Source organism: Nicotiana attenuata, chromosome 3 (assembly GCF_001879085.1).
Source record: "Nicotiana attenuata strain UT chromosome 3, NIATTr2, whole genome shotgun sequence".
NCBI lineage: Eukaryota > Viridiplantae > Streptophyta > Magnoliopsida > Solanales > Solanaceae > Nicotiana > Nicotiana attenuata.
Window position 1 is genome coordinate 10,651,490 of NC_031991.1, and position 17,479 is coordinate 10,668,968.

At 33.6% G+C, this 17,479-nt stretch overlaps 1 protein-coding gene across 2 annotated transcripts; it reads left to right on the top strand.

Moving 5' to 3' along the window:
- LOC109223300 (metal tolerance protein 4-like) lies at positions 3,740 to 11,953 on the top strand. 2 transcript variants are annotated; one of them, XM_019387558.1, is made up of 7 exons: positions 3,740 to 3,998; positions 8,704 to 8,876; positions 10,048 to 10,246; positions 10,717 to 10,895; positions 11,006 to 11,156; positions 11,251 to 11,384; positions 11,604 to 11,953. In XM_019387558.1, the coding sequence occupies exons 1-7, from the start codon at positions 3,785 to 3,787 to the stop codon at positions 11,781 to 11,783; spliced, it is 1,230 nt and encodes a 409-aa protein (XP_019243103.1). In that variant the 5' UTR covers positions 3,740 to 3,784; the 3' UTR covers positions 11,784 to 11,953. The 2 variants fall into 2 exon arrangements, with proteins under 2 accessions (XP_019243103.1, XP_019243104.1); XM_019387559.1 differs by lacking the exon at positions 3,740 to 3,998 and adding an exon at positions 8,158 to 8,625.

Here is a 17,479-nt window from a genome sequence, read left to right on the forward strand (position 1 = left end):
TTCTCTATTAAATTCTAGCTTTAGCCAAATATTCAGTTTTCTGGTTAAACAGTATCATATTTGGAAAGTCTCACGTCCTTCTCTACATAATTGCAACCTACACAATCTTTTAGTTAGAAAACTATTATAGTAATATAATAGTTTCTGAGAGTGATTAAGACCTTAAAAGCCGCTACTAGGGGTGGCAAACGGGCCGGATATGGTTCAGGTCGAAACCTTATAATGAAAAAAACGGATAAATTATTCGACTCGATCCATATTTAATACGGATAAAAAATGGGTTAACGGCGGATAATATAGATAACCATATTATTCATGACTTCTTGAATATGATAACTTTCGGGAGAATTCTTAGTCTCTCTAACTTGAGGAACCCCAATATGAGGCTTTACAAATGTAATAGTATTAGACCTATTGGTTATCCATTGGTTAACCATTTTCTAAATGCATAATATGATTCTTATCCATATTTGACCCGTTTTTAAAAAGTTCATTATCCAACGCATTTTTTAGTAGATAATATAAGTTAACTGTTTTTTTTAACCATTTGCCACCCCTACCGACTACCGTGACTCCTATTCTATGACTTGGCTTGTACATGTTGTAATTAATGTACAAAGGAAACGTGCGCTGACTTTACAGTTTCCTCTATGATGTTCTTTCTCTATGCGTCCCAATTTTTGTCATTTTGGCTCAACAACGTAACTCCCATACAGGTAAGATACGAATAGTCAAAGCAACAACAACATATAGTTAGATGTCGACAAGTGCCATCTATTATATATCCTATTTTCGATCAAACGAATTAAATATATTACTATGATTTAACAAATTTTTAAGAGAAATGGATAAATATTTTTAATAGACTATAGAAATACGAGCAAGACACAGGTTCATGAGTTGCTTTTTGTTTCGTAGTAAAAGTGTGGCCATGTAAAATTAACAATAAAAAATGTGTGTTAATTAACCGTACGTCATACGACAATCTATTTAGAAATTTCCCTTAAAAAAATTATTTAGAAAACGACTCTAGCTGCTCTCATCCAATAATCAATAGGCGAAAAAGGTTGTAATTTATTGCTCTTTTCGTTATCATCAAACCAAAGATTATCGAACACACCATTTGCTGCCAAACTACTTTTGTTTTTCTCATCCATAGCTTTTTCTATTCACAATTAAAAAAGAATGAGTAGCTCTTCAGTTTAATATCTTGAAGTTATCTTGTATTTAGTTTTTCTTATTAATAGTATATGAACCACTAGGTAAACTGCGTAATGGTATATTAGCTATATATATATATATATATATATATATATATATATATATATATATATAAAAGTAGTATTCGAAATCGTGGCATGATCAAGCAGGTTCATTTTATTAGAATAATGTACATGTAGTTCACGTTAGGTATATGTTGGATATTGGGTTTGGGTCGCGGGTCGCCCATATGGACTGACCCTACCCATTTAAAGGAGATAAAACCTAAAGAGGTTACCTAGGGAAGTTAAAACACAGATAAAATAAAATAAAAAATTGTTGCACGTTAGAGAGAGAATGGGAACGTGGGATTGAATGTGAGCGGGCAGTTTTTTCCTCTCTTGAAACTCCTCTCTCTCCTTTATATATATCTTTCTTCCTCAACAGAGAAAGATAGAAGTCTTGAAGTAATTCTCCCTCAAGAAAACACACTGTGATAAACAAGGTATTTAGTTCGTGAACAAGGATTTCGTTTCCAAGAGAGACGAAATTGGATTCGGGTAATTGAACAGATTCTGCAAAATCTTCCGATGTTGTTAACAGGTACACAAATTCGATGTCCCTGTTACTCGATTTTAACTATCAATAACTATTCTGTGATAGCGACACTTCAAATCATAGAACTTCAGCGAACTCAACAAACGGAGCAAATCACACGTGACACTTATGTTTATTTAGAAAATAATGCAACAATGTAGAAAAGAGAAAGAAGATTTCAGATTTTTCCCTCTTCCATTTTCCATTCACACCCCTTAATAAAAACGCAACAAATTAAATTGCTCTACTTCCAATAGTTTAAGGACAATTTTGGCCCTTTTCCGCTCAAAATAAAAAGGTTCCCCCCTTTATATAGTAGGGGGGGGAGGGGTTTCAATCCTAGTATAAGTCTAAATAAGGTAAAAATCTTCTCCTTCCAGTAAACATTGACACACAGTTGATACCGGGCGAAATTTGTGCCGTAATATTCGACTGAGGGCAGATATTCCGGTCCCTCGCTTATCTTGTCTAACCGTCTATTTCCTTAGTCTCGGCTCTTCACTCTGCTCGGGCCCAATGCTCGACCGTGTCCGGTCTCGGGTGCACCATTCGTCCTCCCCGGGCTAGACATGGAATCCCTCGGCTTTACTCGAGGTCATGTCAGATCGTGTTTTCCTCTTGTTTCTTTACTGGAAAATCGGGGGTAACTTTATCCCCGATTTTACCCGTACACAATTCTATTTAATATAAACACCGGACATGAATAAATATTTATCATCCCATATATATTTCCTCTCTTTTACCGTTAGTAATTGGGAGATAACACAAAATAAGGCATAATATGACTACTCTTAAAACAGAAGTTGACCATCAGTCAATAATTTCAAAATGGATTGCATTAGTCAATCATTTCAAAAGGAATATCTTAAAAAGTTATTAACAAGCAGTCGGAAAATCAGATTACCATCCATATAATCCTGTTGCCATTTTATAATTAAAAAGCAACCTTAAATTACAGAAAAAAGGGTTAAATAAATAATCTGAGAAATTGCAATGATACAATTTTTGTGTTATCAATTTAAGTAGTGGGATTGGTTGATAGTCGATTGAGAATGTCGATTAAACTCCGAAACGAAAGAACAAAAATATAGGTCATGTTAGGCGAGTTGATTTATGACCCATTATTTAGTTCACGTTGTCATCAAATGTTGACCCAACTAATCTAACAAAAAAGAACAGAAAAACAAAAAGAAAAAGCAAAACCTAGGAATGAGCAGAACCTATTAATTAATAAAAAAAGCATTATTAGGGGTTATTTGGTTACCGAGATAAAGATACTAATTTCGAGATAAAATATGAGATTGTATTTATCCTATAAATAATTATGGTTAGTAGCTAATGATATTAGCTGTCCCTCTATATGTGAGATATCCCATAGGATAATCCTTGTCAATTCCACTTGGTAACCAAATGACCCCTTAATTGTTGATGTTTGGTTCAACCATTTAACCAATATCAGTATATACAGGTGCCAGTTCCACCTTCTATAGAGCACATATACATACTTCAGAATTTAGAGCCCGTTTGGATGTGCTTGTTTTAAGTGATTTTTAAGCCAAAAATAGCTTTTAAGCCATAAGTTAGGAATTCTAACTTTTGACTCTTGGCTTGTTTTTGTCATTTTAGGTTAAAAACAAGTGCTTTTTTTTTATTTTATCCAAACGCTACAAAATGACTTAAAAACTATTTTGACTTAAACACACTTAAAACAAGCCAATCCACACGGCGTCGTAGTTGTACGTAATAAAAAACTGTGCCCGTTGCCCAAATAGATCAGAAAGCATTTAGTAACTATAAATGCTACTACAGACAACCCCACTTGGAAAAAGAAAAAGAACATAAAAAAAACGATAAATATCTATCCTTCCTTATATATATATATATATATATATATATATATATATATATATATATATACTTAGTAGTCATAAGACCAGCCAGAGATAGTTTTCATTTCCTTTTTATCTGTATTTGTAGGTCAAAATTAATGGAGAGGCATGAGGATGATGTGAAAGTGCCATTTATAATGAAAAAAGAGAACAACAATGGATGGTTTAACAAGTATTTGATGAATAATGTGAAAACAGTGAGTGATATGAGAGGTGATTTCATTCAAAGATTGCCTGAGAAAGTTAAATGTGGAGTTGATGTTGAAGACCCTCTCAATATTAATTTCTCTGCTGCTAAAGGATTGCTGCAAGGTATGTTTTTCTCTTTTTTCCATTTCTTTTGCAAAATTTAGTTTGATTATTTAACCACACCAAAAAAGAAATACGCCATGTTTTTAGCACTATTTGACATATAGAGTTAATAATTATCCCATGTAATATTTGGCATGCAATTTTTTTAAACATATATATATATATATATATAGACTTTGTGATAATCAATTGGTGAAGAGATCTCCTTAAAAGATGTTACTTTTGTGTGGTTAAATTAATATGTATTCACTTTTTTATATTATTTATCATGATAAATAATATAATTTAATCCAGACTCCATTTTGTGGGATTTTACTGGGTCGTTGTTGTTGTTGTATGATAAATAATATAATTTAGCGTAAATATCGGATTTGAGTATGTAATTTTTTCGGCAAACATACTACATTATGCAATTTATGGGTCAAGAAATGTGTAACAATCACAAGTAATCATAGGTAAATTGTGCAATTATAATAAAGAAAATGACCCGTATCACTGCAATTGTAGACATTAATAAATTCATAAAAAGATTATTGCAGGCATAGTAGTAGATACTAGTAATAAATTTATAAGTTAGATTGCAGTCATATCTTAGCCTACCACGCTGGATATATATGACCTAATGCAATGTTTATTTTATTTTAAGTATTAGGTATATATGCCTGTTTTATGCAATAATTTATTAAGTTAGATCTATTCTCTATGGAGCATGTGATGCTGACAAATGAAAACTTATGAAAATGAAATATTCGATCGTCAAATGTGTGTGTTAGTTCACCAAATGTCTGAATGGCAGTATTCATCACAAGCATCTTAAATTCTTATCACACCAAAAAAAAAAAAAAAACTTAAATTCTTAATTAAATCAAAAGTCAAAGATAATACGATGCTTCCTGCCTGATTTTCGGTTACAACTTTCAACTTTCCATATTTAGGCTTTTCCTTGTGTAACAATTGATTAATTACGATAACGAAAATAACCTTTGTTTAATTTATGTTCAACTTTTTCTAGATATGTCCTTTGGTATACTTCTCTAGTATGATTAAAGTCATTAGGGGTATATTTAGTACGATTAGAGTCATTTTTCAGCAAAATATTTTTTATGAGAGTCATTTTTTAATGTTTGGTTACTAAAATAAGAAAACAGACTTCCCTCATTCATGGATGGAAGGTATTTTTCTTAGAACTCATATTAAATTTTAATTTCATATCACTTGTTCCAACTAACAAAATACTATCAGATTTATTGTTATTATTATTATTTTATAATATACTTTCTTCTAAAAATTTGTTTCAGTCACCAACTAAACACTGAAAAATGTTTTAAAAAAAAATATATTTCATGAAAATAACTATTATCATAGCAAACACTCTAAATGAAAAATTTTCCCATTGCATATGTCTCCAAATAGGGATTAAGTAGGAGGTGGCTAATCTAATGTAATTAAAAAGAGAATAGAGTTTAGTGCTGGTAGAACTGCTACTTTTCATCCAACAACTACAACTGATTAATTAACTTAATTGGAATATAGAAATCTTTTCTCCAACAACCAAAATAATTTGATCACTAAGGGGTCGTTTGGTTGGAAAGAAATTATACCAGGATTAATTATCCCGGGATTAACTATTCCACCTTTCCATGGGGATAGAAAAATACTACAATCCCGGAATAACTAATTCCGGAATTAATTATATCGCAATTTTCTCCCAATCAAACATGGAATAAACTCTTCTTAAATTTAGTCCCGAAATTAATTATTCCTTATCCCTCATACCAAACGAGTCCTAAGAAGACGAGTTAGGTATCTCGTACTAGTACTACTGAAATGAGGTACTGTACCATTAATCAATATTTACATGCACATGAAATTGACACCCTTTGGCATGACAAAACCAATTCATGATTATAAAAAGTTTTGATAAATCAAGTGAAGTGACCAATACTTGTCCTACCCTTTAATTTGATGTGACAAATTATATGAACCAGGCATAACCCCATTGGTTCATTTAATAGGCTAGGTGTTTGATATTGAAAACTAAGGTCTCATATTTTCTAAGATTCTCTGCCATACAAAAAAAATAAAAAAGCAGTTTTATTTTCTCTAAGATAGATGTGTAACTTCATTAGGAGTATCTATTATGTGTAACTATTTCTAGTCCTATTTATGTAATTTTCCCGTAACATGAAAACGGGTAAAGATTCATACACACGCACATACGAAAAAGCCATAAAATTAATGCATATAAATAATTTTTGGACTCATAACACATTCTATTTGCACCCCTAATAGTGAGTGGTAAAACCGCACCGGGTGTTTACACCTAACCAATAGATTCATAACATGTATCTTGCATATGGACTTCAATCATTTAACCATGGTAAATTATATGCATTCTCATCTTATTAAATTAGTTAACCATGGTGAGTTAATATAGTTTGATGTAAACACCCGATTTGGATAAGTATTTACCGTGAGTGAGTTCATCTCCCAATTAATCAGTAGTCAATTAACAGTCTATGTACCGTGGATAATGTATAGAGGGATGAATTTTACTTTTAATTTTCTTTCTTGTGTATACTCAGTAACTTTTGTTCAAATTTTGTATTTGTCTTAAGAAATTTATTTAATACGTACAAATTATAGTAATTTTAGAACCCAATAACTAAAAATAGTTAAAATTTAGAACTAGTAAAATTAAATTCTAATTCTAATCGTGCCTTCTCTTTTAATAAAATCGATTCACGTGGCAAAATCAAACATCATTAAATTTAGGGAAAAGGGCCAAATATACCACTTTACTTTCGGATATTGTATACATTTAACCTCCGTTATACGATTCAGCTAAATCTATTCCTACCGTTACACTATCCAACCAAATATACCCCTACCATCAACAAACTTTTAATAATTACCCCTTAATCTGTTAGGTAATCCAAAATCTCGCAATTTCTTTTTTATTTAAATCACTTTGTTGTTCTTTTTGGTCCACTATTTTCAGAAATTACTATTGATGTGAATGCTAAAGGTATTATACAAATTATTCATGGATATTTTTAATTACCAATGCACCCGCTTCTCTTATTCTGATAATGGTTTGGAATTGATTTAAATTTTTATTTATTTTTCAACCATATACACACAGTAGAATTCAATAGGTCTATTTATTATGTATTATATGCAGCTGCTCATTATGTATGTACATGTTTATTGGAATATGTTTTGTTATTGTCTCGTTAGTATAGAGTTCGATCGACTAACTTAAGAGTGCACAATGCGTAGGCATTTAATTAAATCAAAGTTGAATTCGACAATGTAAAGTCACCAAGGAACTTCAACTTCTATCACTAATACTTGCGAAGTCTTCGTACATTTGGTGTAACAAATTCATTAAAGTTGGGGTATTGTAAATACTTTTGGAATTAAACAGGCTACCTAATCCAGATTCTTCAATTTACTATACTTTATTTACTAACCGTTATATTATTTTAATATTTTTTCTCTTATTTTTTTAAAATTAAAAAACCAGTTAAATGCCAATTATTTTAAAAATAGTCGATCAAGAAATAGAATAAGTGATTAATTAAAATAATTTGAGAGATTCTGTGTCACCTGACGGACTAGGGGGTAATTTCTAAAAGTTTGCTAATGGTAGGGATAAATTTGGTCGAAGTATAATGGTAGGAATAAATTTAACCGGATAGTATAACAAAGGTTAAATGTGGACAATATCCAGATATATTAAGCCTTTTTCCCTTAAATTTAATAGAGATCACTCTTAATAACTTTTATTTTAGGTGGGTTAGAATAACGAAAAAGAAAGAGCCAAGTAAGAAACGAACCTTGTATGAATGATATTACGGATCATCATTCAATTCTATCATTAAAAGGTTATACCTAACTTAATTGTATGGATTTTAAATACTACAATCAATAAATGAATGAGACAAGAGATGAGGAAATTCATGTAGAAACAGTCAAAGTAATTCACGCCTTATGTAAAATCATGGAATTAGGTGTGTGTTTCAATCCTAACGAACTTAGAAACCAAAAAAGGAAAAAAAAAAAGAAAGATAGGAAACGAAAAATTAAGGAAATGATAAAAAAGGCAAGACCAAACAAGTCACATTCCTCATGCATGCCACAATTTTAGAGAGCAAAAACAAAACTGAAAATTTGGATATCTTACGCATTTTCACATGTTTCAAACTTCTTAACTTTGTCAGCATATATATCAACAGCCAATTTTTCTCTCTTGAAAATAAAGGAAAGGGAAAGAAAGGATAAGGGAAGGTGAGAAACATATGCCAAATTCCCTGTCCTTTCTTTCCCTAATTTCCATTTCTGGCTGTTTCTTGATCTGAGGATCGGAGGAATTGAATTTTCAAAATTCTGTTATATTCCATCCATTCCCACTTCTTTTCTTGATTCATTTTTGGATAAAGAAAATAAAAAATGGATGTGGAAGAGCCATTGCTGAGGAATGAAGTTCCAAATGTGCGTCGAAACTCAGTTACTTCTATGAGATGCGATTTCTTCTCTAAACTACCTAGAAAGGTTAAGACAGGTCTTGATCCTGAAGAACCTTTTCTTCTGGATTTGTCTAAAACCACTGGTTTAATTGATGGTAATGCATCTTTTTGCTTATCTCTTTTTTTAATTTCTAATGTAGTTATCTTATTGTTATTTATGATGTTATGAATAGGGGAGAAAGAATATTATGAAAGACAGATTGCAACTTTAAAGTCGTTTGAGGAAGTAGACTCACTTGATTCAGCTGATGCCATTGATGAAGAACAAGACTTACTAGATCAAGCACAGCATGAAAGAGCAATGAACATTTCCAATTTTGCAAATGTCTTATTACTTGCCTTTAAGGTATAACTTCTTTTTCATTGTACAAACTTTTAATGCCAAAAACCTTCTCCTTTCTGCTCAAAATAGACCCCAGGATCCCTTTTTTTTTTTCCTTTATTATGAGTATTATCTTTTTACGATAGACCCTTGTGGTCCGGCCCTTCCCCGGACCCCACGCGTAGCGGGAGCTTAGTGCACCTTGAGCGCACCTCAACTATTCAACAGTTGCCTGCCAACTCCCGCTAACACAAGTATTAGGTTACATCTGTTCACTAAGGTTCAGACAGATGGGAAGAATTCACCTACTACTCTGTTCCAGTTTATGTGAACCTATTTCCTTTTTGGTCCTTTCCAAAAAGAATGACCATTTTCTAAATTTGGAAACAATTTAGCTTAAACTTCCAATTTTACCCTTACTAAGAAGCTTTTATAACCACACAATTACTCTGGACCCCTTTTTGACTTGTTTAGGACCACAAATTTTAAAAGTCTTCGTTTTTTCTTAAACTCCGTGCCCAGTCAAACACGTTCACATAAATTGGAACGGAGGGAGTATCATTTTTCTTATCTTTGTTGAGATTTGAACCTTGGTCTCTCATGATTTTCACCCACTTCTGACTTCTAGTCTACATCTTTGAGTGCCCCAAGATCCTGTTTCTTACTCCCTCCGGTTCACAATAAGTGACCGATTTGCTTTTTCATTTTAGTTCAAAATAAATGTCCACTTATGTAATCAAGAAAGAATTCAATTTGTTTTTACAAAATAACCCCTATGTACATATCCCTAAAAAATTTTCTTACTCCTCACATTAAATGTTTAATTAGGGGTAGTTTAGTCATAGTAGGTATTTTTGTATAGAATTTAGTATTTTCTTAATGGGTGTGCTAAAAGCAAATTGGTCACTTATTGTGAACAGGAGGGAGTATCTCAAAGAAAAGGAAAACAGCCCTCAGGTTGAGGGCAGGTTAGTTTGAAGTTGCAATAGCTAGTTCAGCTACTTAATTTTTCTTGCTCAAATTATACCACATGTAATTTTGACACTAATGACATATTGAATCATCATTATGAGACAGTAGGTATTTTTCTCCAATAATTTTCCTTGTAGAGAAAAGAAATGTTGTATATTTCACCTATGAGTAGTTAAATTTGCTTAAATCAAACTGAACCCTCGTTAATTTGGACGGTTTGCAGATCTACGCTACTGTAAAAAGTGGTTCTTTAGCCATTGCAGCGTCGACGTTGGATTCATTACTTGATCTAATGGCTGGTGGTATTCTTTGGTTCACACACTTGTCAATGAAGAGTATAAACATTTACAAGTACCCTATAGGAAAGTTAAGAGTTCAACCAGTGGGGATTATCATCTTTGCTGCTGTTATGGCTACTCTTGGTACGTGCCGATGCACCTGTCATATCTTTCTCTTAATTTTGGCAGTCTAGAATTCATGAATAACCATTGATACCGAAGAATCAAATGAAGAACATCTATCTTGTGAAAAATTTAGACCAAAAAGTTTTCGACTGAAGCACTACGAATTGCAAATTGATGGTGAATATCTCTGTATGAATAACCACTTCTTAGCAGGTTATATTTTGTAGATTTTTGGTGGTTAAGTAGGGAGTAAGACTAAAATTATACCAAAAAATTGCAAAGAGAAGTGACTAAGAGAAATAGAAATTCTATGATGATTGTTTGTATTGGTCATGATTTCTGTCCTTGTGAAAAAATAAAGGGAAAAGAACAATTTAAAGAAGTTACAATGGAAGTCTGCATTTTTATTTCATTCTGATCTGCATTTAGACAGCGCATGTATGGTGATCGTATCCTAGCACACTAATTGAGTATCTGCGATTGCATAGGCTTTCAGGTCTTAGTGCAGGCTGTGGAACAACTGATAAAAGATACACCTTCGGACAAGATGACCGAGGAGCAACTGGCTTGGCTATATGCAATCATGCTGACAGCCACTGGAGTGAAGCTCGTCTTATGGATTTATTGCAGAAGTTCAGGAAACAAGATAGTTAGAGCATATGCAAAGGTCCTTTTTCCCCATATACTCTCCTGAAAAATCTCATTTAACGTAGTGTATCCTTTCTTTTATCTGTTGAGCAACATTTGACAAATTATGGAACCATGCATGATATCCAGGATCATTACTTCGATGTGGTAACAAATGTTGTCGGTTTGGTTGCTGCTGTTCTCGGTGATCGATTCTATTGGTGGATCGATCCTGTTGGTGCTATTGTCCTTGCTGTATATACAATTACAAATTGGTCAGGAACTGTGCTGGAAAATGCAGGTTCTTTCTTTTTCCTTTGTCAGCTAACATGAATGATTTTGATGTTTATTTGCTATTTACCTAGCTAACACTTGAATGTTGCTCTCTCCTGCAGTTTCTCTTGTTGGACAATCAGCCCCTCCTGACTTTCTACAGAAACTTACATATCTTGTTCTAAGGCATGATCCTCAGATAAAAAGAGTTGATACCGTTCGAGCCTATACTTTTGGAGTTCTTTACTTTGTTGAGGTGCGATGTCCAACACTCTGAAGTTCTTTTCTCCTGCACAATTTTCAATTTTTAATAGTTCATAAAATGGGTTGAAGAGATCCAGAAAACCACTACGTCCCAAGTTGGAGTCAGCTATATGAATACTCAACATTATAAATTATTATCTTCTCTAGTAGTATAATTTTGGAACATTTAGAAAAAAAAAAACTTGGTGCATAATCGTCTGTTTTATAACAGGTTGACATAGAGCTCCCAGAAGACTTGCCACTGAAAGAAGCCCATTCCATTGGAGAGTCACTTCAGATTAAGATTGAAGAACTTCCAGAAGTTGAACGTGCTTTTGTCCATCTTGATTATGAGTGTGATCACAAACCAGAACACTCCATTTTGAGTAGAATTCCCAACAGCCCACCTTAATATTCTAGTCTCTCCAACTCCATGTTATTTCTTAGGACTTTTACAATGTAAAATTAAGAGCCCATTTTGCTATATGGAAGTATCATGAAGAGTGAGGCCTGACGTTTTCATATGTATACAGAAAAGAGAATGCCATTTTCCCTTATGAATCACCTAATTAGCTTCACATTTCCTTAAGCTTTGAGTAATCTACTTGGTTTAGTCGGGTTGAGTAAGCATAGGAGTGACAAATGGGCGGGTCGGATATGGTTCGGGTCGAAAACGGGTAATGAAAAAACGGATAAATTATCCGACCCGACCATATTTAATACGGATATTAACCATCGGATAATATGGGTTATCCATGACTTCTTGAATATAATCACTTTTGGGAGAATTCCTAGTCTCCCAAACTTGAGGAACCCTCAATTTGAGCTTTTACAAATATAAAAGTTAAACTCATTGGTTAACCATTAGTTATCCATTTTCTAAATGGATAATATGGTTCTTATCCATATTTGACCGATTTTTAAAAAGTTCATTGTCCAACCAATTTTTTAGTGAATAATATGGGTGGTTAACTGTTTTCTTTTAACCATTTTGTCACCACTAAGTAAGCATATAACATATTCTAAGAAGTCATTTGGCTCCAGACAAATTTGATACAGAGATTAAATTCACGATCCAAATTCTTATCAAGGTTGTGATGACACAAACACCGCCGGCTAGACGAACCAACGATACAATGACCAAGAACAAGACTAAACACATAACAAAGTCTAATGAGATAGCATAAATAAGTAAAAATAAGCGTAGAAGTACATCAATTCAACCACCGAAACTGGTGTTATGAAGTCATGAGATACTACAACCGATTTATAATACGGAAAAGGGCCAAAACTACCCCTGAAGTATCGGATTTGGTACAAAAATACCCTCCGTCCACCTATTTGAGTAAAAATGTCCCTGTCGTTTTCTTTCCGGCTCAACCTTACCCCTTCTCTGACGGCACTTATTATTATTTTTCTTTTTGTAAAATAAAAAAGCTTATTATCCACATGTCAGCACTTTAGTGGCCTAACATAAACCTTATCCCAGATATACAAACCCACCCACCCCAAATATTTTTTTAAACCTCATCTTCTGCTTAAATTTAAGTTTCCACCTTCGGCTCCGGCAATATTACCGGCATAACCTCCTGTTTCATTTTTTCTTTAATTGGTTTTCTTCGGCTCTCTCATTTTATCACCTCAACACACAATTACACAAATTCATCTTTCCAAATTATTTTTTATTGGAATTAGAAGAATCAGAGAAAACTAAAATCGACAAAGAAGAACAATAGATTCTCCTCTTCAAGTGTTAAAAATTTCCATTATTAATAGTTCCAAATATATAGATAGCCCATATCGACAAAACAATAATCATATATAAGACATTATAAAGACTCACTGTATTGAAGCTTTCTTACATAGAATTTTTTCTTCATTTAACAACCACAACTGAGGCTAGGGACATAACATATCATTTCTTGTTTGAAAAATTTGTTGCATAACTCCGCAAAATTGAAGTGGAAGTCTTATTTTGATGTATTTTTCTAAAGTAGGGGTATTCGAGAATTAATTAATGTGAAAAGGACGGGTGGTTATATCTGGTTCGCTCCTATCAGTTTGGCCTTCAATATTCACGAAAACGGTACTTTGTTCTTCATGTTCATCTTCTTAAGAAAAAAGTGAAACAAGAATATGGCAAGGTGGGTTTAACTCTTTAGCCCGTTTTTAGGCCGGTTGAGTCAAAATTCAGTTATGGGTGATTTTTTCTTTTTAATTTGGAGATGGCTTAATTTTTGGCCAATCAGATTACGCCACATAATAAGTAAATATTCAATTATTTTATTTCTAGAGGACTGTTAGTTTTAAGGGCAAACTTGAGCCAAAAAGAAAACGGCAGCGGCATTTTTACTTAAATAGGTGGACGGAGGGTATTTTTGTACCAAATTCGATACTTCAAGGTCAATTTTGATCCTTTTCCGTTTATAATATAAAGATTTAAACATAATATATATGTACTGTCCGAAGGAAAAAACAATGTAATAGATAGATAAAGGAAGGTGATTTTAAGGCACTGTGATCGATCAAAGTAGTTCTATCTTGAGTCTCCAAAGCAGCTCCTATATGGTCTCCTGGATTCCACTAGTACCTGCACATAAAATATGCAGCCAGTATATCGTGAGTACAATAATCAACGTGAGCTCAGTAAATATCATTGACTGACCCCAATAAATTAGTGAGATATTTTGTCAAAAGATATATACTCAATTTTCATAACCTGTATAATTTATAAATATGCACAATAGCAGAAACAAAGCACAGGAGCAGCGTATAAAGTATGCATAGTTCAAGTATGAGTTATAAAGCATGCTTTCATCAACTATCAAGTCCAATGCATATGGCATATAAACTGCATATATAATTAAGGATACGCACAAGGAGCATTTATATGAAATGCATCAACAAGAGCATAGTATCACTAATGCATAATAAAAATTCAAACTTTACCTCGAACCAGCACTCTCCAAGTATCTAATAACCCACGTGTACGCCATCGAGAGAGAAACATGAGAGAGAGGCTCATGAGGAAAGGATCCATATTCACATGCAATAAAAAGCGCAAACAACTCACATACATCACACAACCAACAACTCAATGTGCTATATCCTCAATTAAGTGAGACTGAGGTTCAAGCATATAAGGAATATATGCATGTGTACAAAAGATGATCTCTCTACATGATATATAGGCATATATGTAACATATGACTACAAATCCGACATGTAATCCATCATACAAATATCCATCATATCCAAATAAAGTATCAAAATCCTAGGTATGATCTCTGACATGAATAAGAAAGCTCAAGTAGTCATATCAACAGTTAAAGCATATCACAAGTCGAGCATGTACCAAAACAAGGCAAAACGAAGCATAAACTCTACCCCTTAGCATGATATAACCTTGGTGCCCGGATATACGCTCGTCACCTCGTATATAAATCACCTCCAAATACATAGCATGTAGCATATAAATCCATTTTTAGAAAATATTCTCTCAAGTCAAAGTTAAGCAAGATACTTCCCTTCTTCGGGCTTGTCTTCAACTCCAAATCACACATTTTCCTTGTTCTTGACCTTCAAGTGCCAAAAATCTAGCCAAATATCATCCGTGGAAGTCAAACAATGCTAAAGGAGGCAATACCAATTAATAAAGCTTCGATCTTTGAAAAAATTCCAAAAAATCAACAAAGTTTCACATGGTAAAAACCTGCAAGCAAGACTAAATATTAGTGAGCCATAACTCCATTGAGTCCAAATATGTTATTAATTTTCAAATTCGAGTCCAAATCGATGTTTAAAATCTCAAAATACACTCTCTTAAGTTTCAAGTCAAAACTAATTTTTTACTTTTTAAATCCCTGATTTATGTGTAATAATTAATGGGAAATCATGATATATAATCAAATACAAGGTAGAAGCACTTACCCATGAGTTTGGAGTGAACGTCTCTTCCAGAATCGCCTCAATCCGAGTTCCCTAGCTTCAAAATGGTGAAATGAGCTTATAGAAAAATTACCGCCCAATATAGAATATGAATCTAGTCGTTAAAAGTGCAACTCTCATCACTAAGGTTACCCAATCTGGCCGCTAAAAGTACGCACCAGAACCTATTTGCACTAGCCTTTTTCTGTGCTTCAAAACATACTTTGGGTGGTCCAAAACTCACCCAAATCCCCCGGTATCCCGCCTAAACATTCAAATAAGTCCATAAATAGTATACAGACCTGCCCAAGGTCTCAAAATACATATGGGATCACCACATCTAAGGAAAATTTGATATAAATTGTCCATAACATTCGAAAAGGAAATTGTATTTCACTATTTTTTGTATTTTTATTACACCAGGGAGAGGAAAAGGGAAGGGAATGTCATATTATTAATGGGGTTTGAACCCTCCACCATAATTGTGGAAGGCAAAGAGCTCAGTGAGCTAGACCTTAATCCCTACTGCTTTTCGTATAAAGGAAAACGTCTAAAGTTCATGAACGGTAAATGACATTGCCCCCTCTCCCTACTTTCTCACAATTACAAAGACTGCTTATAATGTAAACATACAAAGTTTTACCCCTCCGAAAATGATGTTTCCAATTATCGTGCTGGTTAGTCTCTTATATGAATTATCTGCGCCCCTATCATATTTTTTCAGTTCTATATATTTTATTCCAAACAACTAAATGATTCATTGTGACTATTATAGTGTTGGCTATAATTTGTCATGAGCTTATCTGTTACGATCCAAAATCTCACCGGATCTATGATGACGCCTAATACCCTTGCTAGGCAAACCAACAACAAATATGCACAAATAAATTTTAGCAACAGTAAAAAAATATTCTCAATAAGGGAATATCATAAATAATTGAAGTCAAAACAAGATACAACTGAAAACCACCCAAAATTCTGGCGTAACCGATTGCATGAGCGCTATAGAGTACTAATTACAACGTCCGAACAAAATACAATTACTGTTTGAAAGACTAAACATTAATAATATGAGATTAGGGAGGGGGCTTCAAGGCATGCGAACGGAACAACAGTACTACCTTGAAATCTCCAAACAAGTTCAGTGAACAGCTCTCTAGCAACCACCTCTATCAGCAATGCTTGGCTGTGCACATAAATGTACTCAATAAGTAGCAAGTCTGACCTCACTCTAAAAGTAGTGACGAGGTTGGCAAGGTTCAACACTCACTTTCAACAGCCAACAACAACAATAACAACACAATAATGGCAAAAAGAGAAGCAGCTCAAATAATATCAGATTCAACTCTATCACAATAAGAGGTGAAATAATCATGCTTTCAAGTATATTAATCAAGGCATCACTTTCCAGAGTGATTAGCTAGACCGGGATTTATAAAAGAAAACTACAATTTCAGGCTCTAAACATCAGATAAAGACATCAAATACCAATTAACATGAAGAAAATACAACTCTATACCTGCATGATAAGTATAGATGCCAAAATCGCCAACATCACAGTTTAATCATCATATATACATATCTCAGCACATTCATATAGTGTCAGGCACAAGTACCTCTCAATCATACTCTCATCACACTCACGGTGCGTGACGAAATTTCCCAGAATCATCACATATACACGCACACACACTAAGCACTATACAGGTGATTGGAATAAGCTCCTCACTAAGCATATATCAAGTGCCTGCATTCACATGGTTATTACCTAACTCCGGAGGGGCGGATCCTAGACCAAAAGCTGATTGGATCAAAAGTTAACTATTAATATCACTCAACCTAATATAGGGCCTTGACATAAGCATTACCTCATAACCAATATCAACACGACTCTATGGCCCAAAATCAGTCATCAATCTTCTCAAGTCCAATAAGCTCACATCTCACAGTACCATAATCACAATACTGCATGGAATGTGCTGACATGCCAAAACTTAGCACAAACCCGTATCACATACACAAGGACACGAACAACACAACATATAAATAATGCACAGAGACAGAGATATAACACGCAAATATAATATCATGACTAAAAAGTATGACTATGGCTAATGCAAATATCTCAACATAGCAAAATAACCCGATCATGTCTCAATCAGATAACCAATAACCTAGATA

Coding starts and splice junctions, on each gene's coding strand:
- LOC109223300 (XM_019387558.1), top strand. CDS start 3,785: ATGGAGAGGCATGAGGATGATGTGAAAGTGCCATTTATAATGAAAAAA. Junction 3,999..8,703: donor TGCTAAAGGATTGCTGCAAG/GTATGTTTTTCT, acceptor TGTTATGAATAG/GGGAGAAAGAATATTATGAA. Junction 11,157..11,250: donor AACTGTGCTGGAAAATGCAG/GTTCTTTCTTTT, acceptor TCTCTCCTGCAG/TTTCTCTTGTTGGACAATCA.